Source organism: Manacus candei, unplaced genomic scaffold, assembly GCF_025592945.1.
Source record: "Manacus candei isolate 608988 ecotype Guabito, Panama unplaced genomic scaffold, ASM2559294v1 h1tg000045l, whole genome shotgun sequence".
In the NCBI taxonomy this organism is placed as follows: Eukaryota; Metazoa; Chordata; class Aves; order Passeriformes; family Pipridae; genus Manacus; species Manacus candei.
Window position 1 is genome coordinate 10,219,782 of NW_026138093.1, and position 11,390 is coordinate 10,231,171.

The 11,390-nt window shown below is 53.3% G+C and overlaps 1 protein-coding gene and 1 long non-coding RNA gene across 2 annotated transcripts in view; both read right to left on the bottom strand.

Annotated features, from left to right (window-relative positions):
- The window catches only part of LOC127474866 (uncharacterized), a 192,163-nt gene extending 185,194 nt beyond the window's left edge, over positions 1-6,969 (bottom strand). The window contains exon 1 of the mRNA XM_051796179.1: positions 5,269-6,969. Within this exon, the coding sequence (XP_051652139.1) occupies positions 5,656-6,723 (1,068 nt within the window). The 5' untranslated portion in view covers positions 6,724-6,969 and the 3' untranslated portion in view covers positions 5,269-5,655. The remainder of the gene's footprint in view (positions 1-5,268) is intronic.
- A 2,104-nt stretch (positions 6,970-9,073) lies between these two features.
- On the bottom strand, positions 9,074-11,179 carry LOC127474970 (uncharacterized). The gene is made up of 3 exons (XR_007906025.1): positions 10,896-11,179; positions 10,201-10,552; positions 9,074-9,576 (listed from the first exon to the last, which is right to left on the bottom strand). It is a non-coding gene; the product is annotated as an uncharacterized LOC127474970 (long non-coding RNA).
- Positions 11,180-11,390: the final 211 nt, after the last annotated feature.

Consider the following 11,390-nt stretch of genomic DNA (forward strand, 5'->3'; position numbering starts at 1 on the left):
GTGTCTCTGAACATCCCCGTGTGTGCATCAGTCCAGCTCAGGGTTGGACACCTCTCAGAGCCCTGACACATTTCTCTGTGTGACTCCAGGAAAACCCCCGCTGTGCCAGGGAGTTACCAGATCCTTTGCTGTCACCCTCCTGGTGTCCTGTGTAATGATGAAACTAGAAAAGGTGATCATCATACCCTGGTAATTTTCTAAGAGGAGAAATGTCACTGCTGGAAAGAAGTGTCACTGAAGAGGTGAGAAGAGGGAACATCATTGTTTCCTTCAGTCTGTTCCACAGCAGGTTCCCCTGGAGCCCCAGGGACACCTGTGGGGAACCCAGAGGGGCAGAGAAAGGGCTACCTTTGGCTCTTGCTGTGCTGCTCAGCTGGGCTGGGCTCCTGGCACACAGGGAAATCCTGGTAAGCGGGCAGCACTGCAGAGAGACAGCTCTGCCCAGGAGCAGCTCCTCTGCACAGCCCAGTAGGGCCTAGGGCACTGCCTGTAGGCACGAGAGAAGAGAAGAAAGGCAAAGGAAGGTTAAAGGCAGCAGAAAGATGGGAGGTGTTCAGCTGAGACACAACTTGGGGACACAACTTCACACTCCTCTGCAGAGTGAGTCTACAGGTGCAGGGCAATGTTGCTTGTGTTCCTGGAGGAATCTCCTAAAGCTACCACATCCCACAGCCTTGCACATCTGTCAGGACTCTCCCAGTTTCTCTGTTGCACCGGAGGAGGATGTTCTCCAGGGCAGGCCTTCTCTGCAGCACCGTCAGAGGGACAGCGCAGGTGGGCTCCTTCTCCCAGGGATGGCTGCGGGGTGGGAAGGTGGGGGTGCAGCCAGGGATGCCCGGGGCTGTCCTGCAGAGCAGGGTCCCTGTGCTCCGGGGTTCTTTGTGCCAGGGCAGGGACTTTGCTGCCTGCTGGGGTCAGGTCTCATCCTGCCTGGGTAGTTGCCCAGCCCTCTGCAGGGAGAAGCTGTCAGTGGGTGGTGAGAACCCCAGCAGGAGCCAGGCAGGTTCTTCCTGCCGTTGGATGAGGTGTGTGGTCAGGGCTGTGGGAGGTCAGGGCTGCTCCCAGATCCAGATCACACCAGCACATTTCCAAGAGCACTGTCAAATGGGAAGGACAAAGCACAATTATTAGGAAGGAATGGAGCTTTTCTGAGTCAGTGTTTTCAGTTTCCTACTCCTGAGGAATCTGGGGATTGAGAAATGGAAAAGGAGCTCCCATGTTGGACAAGTCACTGAGACTCCTGAGCTGTAACTTGGAATGCACAAGTGCTTCTGTAAGCAACTTCCTAAAGTGCTTTTGGCCTCTGCTCTGCTTTTGACAGAAGCAGCATCACTTCTGCTGGACCCATCTGTTTTTTCTTTATCTGCCCTTTTCCACCTGCAAAAAGAAAAGTTGCCCAGTCAGTGCGCTGCAAACAGGCAGGTTTCTCTCAGGCCACAGTGAGGGCACAGACATTCGGATGGAGTGGTGACAGGGAAGTCATGAATGGATTTCTGATGTTGAGTCTACTGTTTTGAAATCAGAAAATGTGGTGTTGAAGTCATCGTTAGCCTTTGAGAGGGAAACAGGAGAAAAATCGGATAAATTTGTTGCTAAAAATGAGCTGCTTCAAACTGAGGTTGACCACCTTCAAAGTCTTGTTAAAATTTGGATGATTATGAAACAGTCAACTCACGGATTACCCCCATCAATACTAGACAATGTCCGCAGTATAAAGGCATAAAGCCCTCCCAGCCCCTCCAGGAACCCTCAAATCCCATCCCGGTCCCACAGGACCCTCCCAACTTCCCCTTAAACCCTCCGAGGTCACCAGACTGCCTCCCAGACCCACAAAACCCCACAGGATGCCCCCTAACCCCTCCCAGTTACCTCCAGCCCTCCCAGGACCTTTCAAACACTCTCCTAGTTACCCCCTTCCCCTTGAGTATGCCCCCAAACTCTCTCCCAGTTCCTTCCCACATCCCCGATGATTCCCCAAAACCCCTCACAGCTGCCCCAATCTCCCCAACCTCCCTCCCAAACCCCCAAACTCCCCCAAACACCTTCCCACTTACCCCCACGACCTCCAACCCCTTCTCAGCCTCCCCATTCCTTCCCAAAGCCCCTCCCAGTTGCTGGCCCGTCCCCCAGGCTCGGGTGAGGAGGTGGCCCAGGCTGACGGGCCCGCCCAGACAGGGGCGGTTCCAGCAGCATGTCAGGAGCCACCCCCTGCCCCGAAAGCTCCCGCCCGCCCTGGAGCCACCTCAGCTGCCCCTGCAGGGGAGAAATCCAGGCCGGAGCAGAGCAGGGGGCAGGGCCGGGCTGGGACCTCGATGGACGGGGGGACTGGGAGAGCAGGGGAGAGACCAGGATGGGCTGAGAGGGCACTGGGGGAGAGGGGAGACACTGGGATGGGCTGAGGGGGCACTGGGAGGGAGAGGGGAAAGTTTTTTGCCCCTTTCCTGGGCACTTGAACACCCTCTGCACCCCCGTTCCCGACCGTGCCGGCTGTCCTTCCCCTCCAAGCCATGAACAGGTTTTGGGGCTCCCTCGTGGGTCGCAGCCAATAGGACGGCTCTGCTGGAATGACGTCATTGCCAAATTCTGCTGGGCCCCAGTCCTTGTGCCGGTGAGTCACCCGATAGAACGTCGAAACTTCTGCGGGGGCTGCCGGGAGTGGGGCGGTGATGGCGGGGGAGGGGAGGATCGGGATTGAACCCGATTGGTCCCGATCGATCCCGGCCCCAGGGTCTCCCCCCGCCGCGCTGTTTTTCATGTGCGGCACCAACGAGGCCATGGTGGTGTGGGGTGAGTTCAGGGGGTCTGGGGGCTTCTGGTGACCCCTCCGAATCTCCCCCAAGACTCTCGGGAACCGCCCAGATCCCCCCCAAGACTCCTGGGGACCCTCCGCCTTTCCCCCTCGTCCCCCAAATCTCCTGTGCATCCCCTTAACCCTTGAAAATCTCCTGGGACCACCTCAGACCCCCAGACTCCCTCCTGGGGACCCCCAAACACTCTTCAGGACTCCGGGGCCCCTCCCGACCCCCTCCTAGAGTCTTTTGTGTGTCACCAACCCTTTACGGCGGATTCCTCCGTCCATTTTTCCACCCTGGACTGCTGGGGGTCCACCCCCCCAAGAAACTACTGGGAACTCCCCAGTGTCCCACCACGAGATTCCTGGGTCCCTCCCCCCCCCAACCCCCTGTGGGTGCCCCCATCCTTTCTTCCCCTTGAAAATATTCTTGGGGGTCCCCCAATGTCTCCTCCAGCCCCCATCCTGCCAGGGATGGATTTGGGGGGATCTCCTTCCCCTTCCCTCTGGCCCGAAGGCAAATGCCCTCCCTGTCCTTCTTCCTTCGCCCCCAGGCAGAAAAGAGAAGAGAAACAGCCAGTTGGCCCTGGCAGGTGTGGGTGTGTGCAGGCTGTGGTTGAGTGGTTAAGAAGGGAGAGGAGGGGGCTGGTGTTTGGGCCAAGTCCAGCAGGTGATGTCTTTTGTATCTGGCAGTCCTTGGTCGGCTCCACGACCATCCAGCTGTCAGTGTTCATGACATACCCATCAGCCCTTCTCTTCTTGGCTCCTACACTTGCCAACCCTAAGCTGCTCCTAAGTTCTCTTGCTGTCAGTTCATAAAGAGGTCTTGTCAAGTGTTACTGATTTAGAAACTAAAGCCTGACATCTTTGTCTTTGCCAAAGATGTGTGTGAAAGGGCAGTGCTGTTGCAAAGCAGTGTTGAGCTTCACATTGGGTGACTTGGCAGCTTCCTCTGCATCACCCATGCACCCTGGGTTTCTTTGAAAAGTACTTTTCACTCCAAATGTGACACCACATTAGCCTGTAGGACATCCTGTCCCCAAATGGATAACTGTAAATATTAATAATTAAAAAGTGAGCCCCTCCATTATTCAAGAAAAGCTTGTATCTCTGTACTAAAAGCATCCAAGGGTCACGTCCCCCAGTTTTCTATCTGACAAGGGTTTGGAGGGGCTGCTTTGTGCAGGGAACCCTTTGGGGGCCCCTTGCACATGGGTAGGGCTGCACTCTGGGGGTGTGGGGCTTTGGTTCTTTGGTTACCAGGGGACACTGTGAGTCACTGAGCCGGGGTGGGGACAATGGGCAGGGCTGGCTGGGACAGGCTGTGGCACCTGTGACATAAAAGGGAAGTGTCCCCGTGGGGCAGCTCGGCAGGGCCCATCAGGGGATGCTGCCCAGTGCAGCCTGTGCTGTGGGGAGCGTGCACACAGGGAGAGGCTGGGCCGGACGAGGGCCAGGGCAGCAAGGCCGCCCCAGGGAGTGGGTTCTGCCCCTGCCTGCAGGGCCCAGCCCCTGGCAGGAGCGCCTTGGGCAGGGCCCGGTGCTGCTGCTGGGGCAGGGGGTGAGGCCTTGCCACCTGCCAGCTGCCTGGGCCCCTGTCCTTGCTGCACCACATCCCCGAGGCTCCATCCCCGCTTCCCCAGCGCCAGCTCCCTCCTTCCCAGCCCCAACCAAAGCCTCCTCTGTGTCCTCCTGCAGGCCATGGCTTTCACAACATTCCTTTTGGTGCTTGTGCAAAGCATCATCCAGTCCCTGCAGGCAGTCGGGGAGGGGCTGCACAAGACTCAGTGAGCTTGGAGGTCTTTTCCAAGCTGAAGGACTCTTGGATTCTGTGATTGTGTGCTGGATTCAGCTGGGTCCGTGTTAGCAGCATTAGTTTGCTCCCAAAGTTTCCTCGCTGTCAGCTCTTGTGGCCTAAGGCTTGAACTCCTTTAACTCCTTGTGCTGAGCTACTGCTGGGAAACGAGAGGCCTCTGCGAGCAGATTCCTGGTGTTCCCTGTAGAACAGTGAGGGAGAAGGTGTAGTCAAGTGGGAAGAGGAGTACTGTTTGTGTGTGGCCTCCTATGTGGCCTTGGCGCCTTTGAGGGGCTTGAAGGAGAAAAGAGCTTTGTTAAAGTGAGAAGTGTGTTGGCTGTTCTCTCTGCAGGGAGAAGCTGTCGGTGGGGGAGGGGTCATAGAGTGGGGGAGAGGCCGTAAAGTGGGGGAGGAGCCACAGAGTGGGGGAGGGGCCATAAAGTGGATGAGGGGCCATAGAGTGGGGGAGGGGTCAGAGAGTGGGGGAGGGGCCATGAAGTGGGAGAGGGGTCACAGAGTGGGGTAGGGGCTACAGAATGGGGTAGGGGCCACAGAATGGGGAAGGGGCCATAAAGTGTGGGAGGGGCCACGGGGTGGGGGAGGGGTCACAGCCTGGACTCGGGGGGTCAGGGCAGTGACCTCGGGGAGGGGGAGGGGTCAGGGCGTGGGGTAGGGGTCTCACCTGATCCCGGGGCTATCGGGGCCATGGCGGGGCCGAAGCTGGTGGGGACACCCAAGTTTTTCCCAAATTTCCCCTCATTTTTCCCAGTTTTTCATCCATTTCTCCCAAATTTCCCACTCTTTCCCCAATTTTCCCCCCATTTCCCCCATTTTTCCCAAATTTCCCCATTTTTCTCAATTTTTCCCCATTTTTTTTCCAAATTCCTTCCATTGTTCCCAAATTTCCCCCATTTTTTCCCATTTTCCCCAAATTCCCCCCATTTTTCCCAACTTTCCCCAATTTTTCATCCAATTTTACCCAAATTCCCCCATTTTTTTCTCAATTCACCCCATTTTTCCCAAATTTCCCCATTTTCCCTAAATTCCGCCATTTTTTCCCAATTTTTTCCTAAATTTCCCCTAATTTTTCCCAGTTATCCCCCATTTTTCCTGATTTTTCACCCGTTTTCCCCAAATTTCTTACTTTTTTCCCAGTTTTCCCTCCATTTCCCCTCAAAATCCCCCATTTCCCCAAATTTCTGACTTTTTCCCCAAAATTTCCCCCGTTTGTCCACATTTTCCCGGATTTTCCCCCAGTTTTCCTAAATTTCCCCCCATTTTTCCCCATTTTTATCAATTTTCCCCAAATTTCCCACTTTTTTCTCAAATTTTCCCCCATTTTTCCCAATTTTTCATTCGTGTTCACCAAATTTCCCACTTTTTTCCCCAATTTTTCCCCATTTTCCTCAAAATTCCTGTTTTTTTCCCCCCATTTTTTCCCACTGGGGAAATTTGGGAAATTTGGAAAACTGGGGACCCAAAAATCCAAGAAAATGTGGGGAAATGGGGAAAAATGTGGGGGAAATCTGGAGAAAAATCGGTGAAAATGTGGGAAAAATGGGGGGCAAATCAGGAAAATGGTGAAAAATGTGGGAAAATGTGGGCAAATGGGGAAATTGCGGAAAATTCTGGGAAAAATGTGAGAAAAATCCGGGGAAATGGGGAAAAATGGGGGAAAATGTGGGAAATTCTGGGGAAAATGGGGAAAAATATGGGAAAATATGGAAAAATGAGGAAAAAAGGGGGAAAATGGGGAAAAATGTGTGAAAATCTGGGAAAATGTGGGAAAAATGGGGGGAAAATCTGGGAAAATGGGGGAAAATCGAGAAAAAATCCATGAAAATGGGGAAAAATTGGGAAAAAACTGGGAAAATGGGGAAAAATTGGGAAAAAATCTGGGAAATTCTGGGGAAAATGGGAGAAAATCTGGGAAAAATGCGGAAAAAATGGGGGGAAAGGGGAAAAAATGGGAAAAATCTGGGAAAATAGGGAAAAAATGGGGGGAAATGGGGAATATTCTGGGAAAATCTGGAAATCTGGGGAAAAAAATCTGAGAAAAATGGGGAAAAATCTGGGAAAAATGGGGGAAAATGAGGAAAAATCTGGGAAAATGTGGAAAAAATGTGGGAAAAATCATGGAAAATGGGGGGAAATTGGGAAAACATCTGGGGAAATGTGGGAAAAAAAGGGGGGAAATCCGGGAAAATGGGGAAAATAATTGCGAAAAAATCTGGGAAAAAATGGGAAAACTGAGGAAAAATCTGGGGAAATAGGGAGAAAATCTGGGAAAATGTGGGAAAAAATGTGGGAAAATGTGGTAATATGGGGAAAATTCCGATAAAATGGGGGCGAAATGGGGAAAAATCTTGGGAAAATGGGGAAAATGGGGAAAAATCTGGGAAAATGTGAAAAAATTGGGAAAAACTGTGGGGAAAATGGGGGAAATGAGGAGAAATCCGTGAAAATGGGGGAAAATGTGGGAAAATGTGGGAAAATCTGGAAGAAAATCTGGAGAAAAATCTGAGAAAATGTGGGAAAATGGGGGGAAATGGAGAAAAATGGGAAAAAATCCCAGAAAATGGGGAAAAATGGGGAAAGATTTAAAAAAATGGGAAAAAATCTTGGGAAAATCTGGGAAAAAGGGGGAAAAATCTGGGAAAATCTGGGAGAAATGAGGAAAAATCTGGGAAAATGTGGAAAAAATGGGAGAAAATCCAGGAAATGGGGAAAAATGGGGAAAGATCAAAAAAATTTTGGAAAAATGGGGAAAATATGGGAAATTGTGGGAAAAATCCAGGAAAATGGGGGAAGGAATCTGGGCAAATCTGGGAAAAATGTGAGAAAAAATCGGGGAAAATGTGGAAAAAATGGGAAAAAAAATCTGGGAAAATCTGGAGAAAAATGTGTGAAAATGTGGGAAAATGTGGGAAAAAAACTGGGGAAAAATCTGGGAAAATGGGGGGAAAATCTGGGAAAATCTGGAGAAAATGGGGAAAAATCTGGGAAAATGGGGGAAAAATGGGAAAAATCTGGAAAATGGGGGGGAAATGGGGAAAAATTCAGGAAAATGTGGAAAAATGGGGGAAATCTGTGAAAAATGGGGAAAATGGGGGGAAATGTGGAAAAATGGGGAAAAATGTGGAAAAACTGGGTTAAACTGGGAGGAACTGGGAGAAACTGGGCCAGAGGGAAAGGGATGTTGCCATGGAAATGTGAGCCCGCCCCTCCCCCACCCGGCCCAGGGCCCACGGGGGGGGGAACTGGGTTAAACTGGGACATACTGGGAGGCACTGGGGGGACACTGGGAGTTACTGGGAGCTACTGGAAGCTACTGCGGAGGTCACTGGGGTTACTGGGATGGACACTGGAGTTACTGGGAGCTACTGGGGGGGTCACTGGGGTTACTGGGATGGACACTGAGGTTACTGGGAGCTACTGGGCAGGTAACTGGGGTTACTGGGAGTTACTGGGAGCTACTGGGGGGCTTACTGGGAGTTACTGGGAGTTACTGGGATGGACACTAGGATTACTGGGAGTTACTGGGAGCTACTGGGATAGACACTGGGGTTACTGGGAGCTACTAGGAGCTACTGGGGGGGTCACTGGAGTTACTGGGGGGGTCGCTGGAGATACCGGAGGCATTACTGGGGTTACTGGGAGCTACTGGGAGCCACTGAGAGCGGCCCATCCCCCTCCCTCCCCAAGGTCACCCCAAGGACACGGAGAGGGGGGAGGGGGGGAACCCTGCCCCCTCCCAGTCCCTCCCAGTCCCTCCCAGTTCCCTCCCAGTCCCTCCCAGTACCTGAACTGGTCACACTGGGAGCGGCTCCAGGTCCCCCCTCCAGTTTGGGCCCCCGGGGCTATTTTTGGGACCCGGTGACGTCACTGGGGGGTAGGGGCCTCGAGGGGGCGGCCCCTTTCCTCTCCCTTCCCAGTACAGACCAGTAAGGGACCAGTAACAGCCCCAGTGGGGGGGGGAGGGGAAGGATGGTCCTTGAGCATGGGGGAAGGGCAGGAGGTTCCCTGAGGGTGGGGGAAGGGCAGGACCGTCCCTGAGGGTGGGGGAGGGGTAGGCGGGTCCCTGTAGGTGGGGGAGGGGCAGGAGGGACCCCGAGGTGGGGGGAGGGGCAGGAGGGTCCTGAGGGTTGGGGAGGGGCAGGGAGGGACCCTGAAAGTGAAGGAGGGGCCCTGAGGGTCCCTGAGGGTGGGGGAAGGGTAGGAAGTTCCCCGAGGGTGGGGGAGGGGCAGGAGAGTCTCTGAGGTTGGGGGAGGGGTCCTGAGGGCCCCTGAAGGTGGGGGAGGGGCAGGGAGGGCTCCTGAGAGTGGGGGAGGGGTAGCAGGTTCACTGGGGGGAGGGGAAGGAAGGGACCCTGAGGGTGGGGGAGGGACAGGAGGGACCCTGAGGGTTGGGGAGGTGCAGGAAGGGCGGGGAGGGGCTTTGGGGGGACCCTTAAAGGTGGGGGGAGGGGCTGAAAGTGGGTCCATCATTGGGAGGGGCCACGCCCACCCAAAACCCAGTAAGTCCCAGTTGAGCTCCCAGTTCAGGGAGGGGGAGAGGATGCAAAAGACACGCCCACTTGCAGAGGCTATGGCCACCTTGGGATGGGACACGCCCACCAGGGAGAGACCACGCCCACCTAAAGAAGGGACACGCCCACCCCCAAACCACTAAGTCCCAGCTGAGTTCTACCTTAACTGGTCCTTACTGGTCCCACCACCCCATTCCGTGTTCCAGTGACCCGTATTGGTTTATATTGGTCTATACTGGTCCATACTGGTTTATACTAATCTATACTGGTCTATACTGGTCTGTACTGGTCTGACGTTGACGGAGATGCTGAAGTGCCCCCAACCCCCTTAACTGGTCCTTACTGGTCCCACCGCCCCATTCCCCGTTCCAGTCACCTGTACTGGTCCATACTGGTTTATACCGGTTTATACTGGCCCATACTGGTCTATACGGGTCTATACTGCTTTATACTGACCTGACCTTGATGGAGATGCTGAAGTGCCCCCAACCCCCTTAACTGGTTCTTACTGGTCCCACCACCCCATTCCCCGTTCCAGGGACCCATACTGGTTTATACTGGTTTATACTGCTCTACCCTGGTTTATACTGGTCTGTACTGGTCTGACCTTGATGGAGATGCTGAAGTGCCCCCAACCCCCTTAACTGGTCCTTACTGGTCCCACCACCCCATTCCGTGTTCCAGTGACCCGTACTGGTTTATATTGGTCTATACTGGTCCATACTGGTTTATACTGGTCTATACCAATCTATACTGGTCTGTACTGGTCTGACGTTGACGGAGATGCTGAAGTGCCCCCAACCCCCTTAACTGGTCCTTACTGGTCCCACCGCCCCATTCCCCGTTCCAGTCACCTGTACTGGTCCATACTGGTTTATACCGGTTTATACTGGCCCATACTGGTCTATACGGGTCTATACTGGTTTATACTGGTCTGACCTTGATGGAGATGCTGAAGTGCCCCCAACCCCCTTAACTGGTTCTTACTGGTCCCACCACCCCATTCCCCGTTCCAGGGACCCGTACTGGTTTATACTGGTTTACACTGCTCTACCCTGGTTTATACTGGTCTGTACTGGTCTGACCTTGATGGAGATGCTGAAGTGCCCCCAACCCCCTTAACTGGTCCTTACTGGTCCCACTGCCCCATTCCCCATTCCAGTGACCCGTACCGGTCTGTACTGGTTTATACTGGTCTATACCGGTCTATACCAGTCCATACTGGTCTATACTGGTTTATACTGGTCTGTACTGGTCTGACCTTGACGGAGATGATGAAGCGCCCCCAACCCCCTTAACTGGTCCTTACTGATCCCACCACCCCATTCCCTGTTTCAGTGACCCGTACTGGTTTATATCGGTTTATACTGCTCTACCCTGGTTTATACTGGTCTATACTGGTCCATACTGGTTTGTACCGGTCTGTACTGGTCTGACCTTGATGGAGATGCTGAAGTGCCCCCAAGCCCCTTAACTGGTCCTTATCGGTCCCACCACCCTGCTCGCTGTTCTAGTGACCTGTACTGGTCCATACTGGTCCATACTGGTCCGTACTGGTTTTTTACTGGTCTATACTGGTCTATACTGGTCTATACTGGTCTATACTGGTCTACACTGGTCTATACTGGTCTATAATGGTCTGACCTTGATGGAGATGCTGAAGTGCCCCCAAACCCCTTAACTGGTCCTTATCGGTCTCACTGCCCCATTCCCCATTCCAGTGACCCATATTGGTCTATACCGATCTATACTGGTCTATGCTGCTCTGTACTGGTCTGACCTTGATGGAGATGCTGAAGTGCCCCCAACCCCCTTAACTGGTCCTTACTGGTCCCACCACCCTGCTCCCCATTCCATTGACCCATACTGGGTCGTGGTGGCAAGAACCCCAGCAGGAGCCAGCTGGGGTCTTCCTGCCATTGGATGAGTGCTCTGGGAGGTCAGGGCTGCTCACAGATCCAGATCACAGCAGCACATTTCCAAGAGCACTGTCAAATGGGAAGGACAAAGCACAATTATTAGGAAGGAATGGAGCTTTTCTCAGTCAGTGTTTCCAGTTTCCTACTCCTGAGGAATCTGGGGGTTGAGAAATGGAAAAGAAACTGTCATGTTGGACAAGTCATTGAGACTCCTGAGTTGTAACTTGGAATGCACAAGTGCTTCTGTAAGTAGCTTCCTAATGTGCTTTCGGCCTCTGCTCTGCTTTTGACAGAAGCAGCATCACTTCTGCTGGACCCATCTGTTTTTTCTTTATCTGCCCTTTTCCACCTGCCTG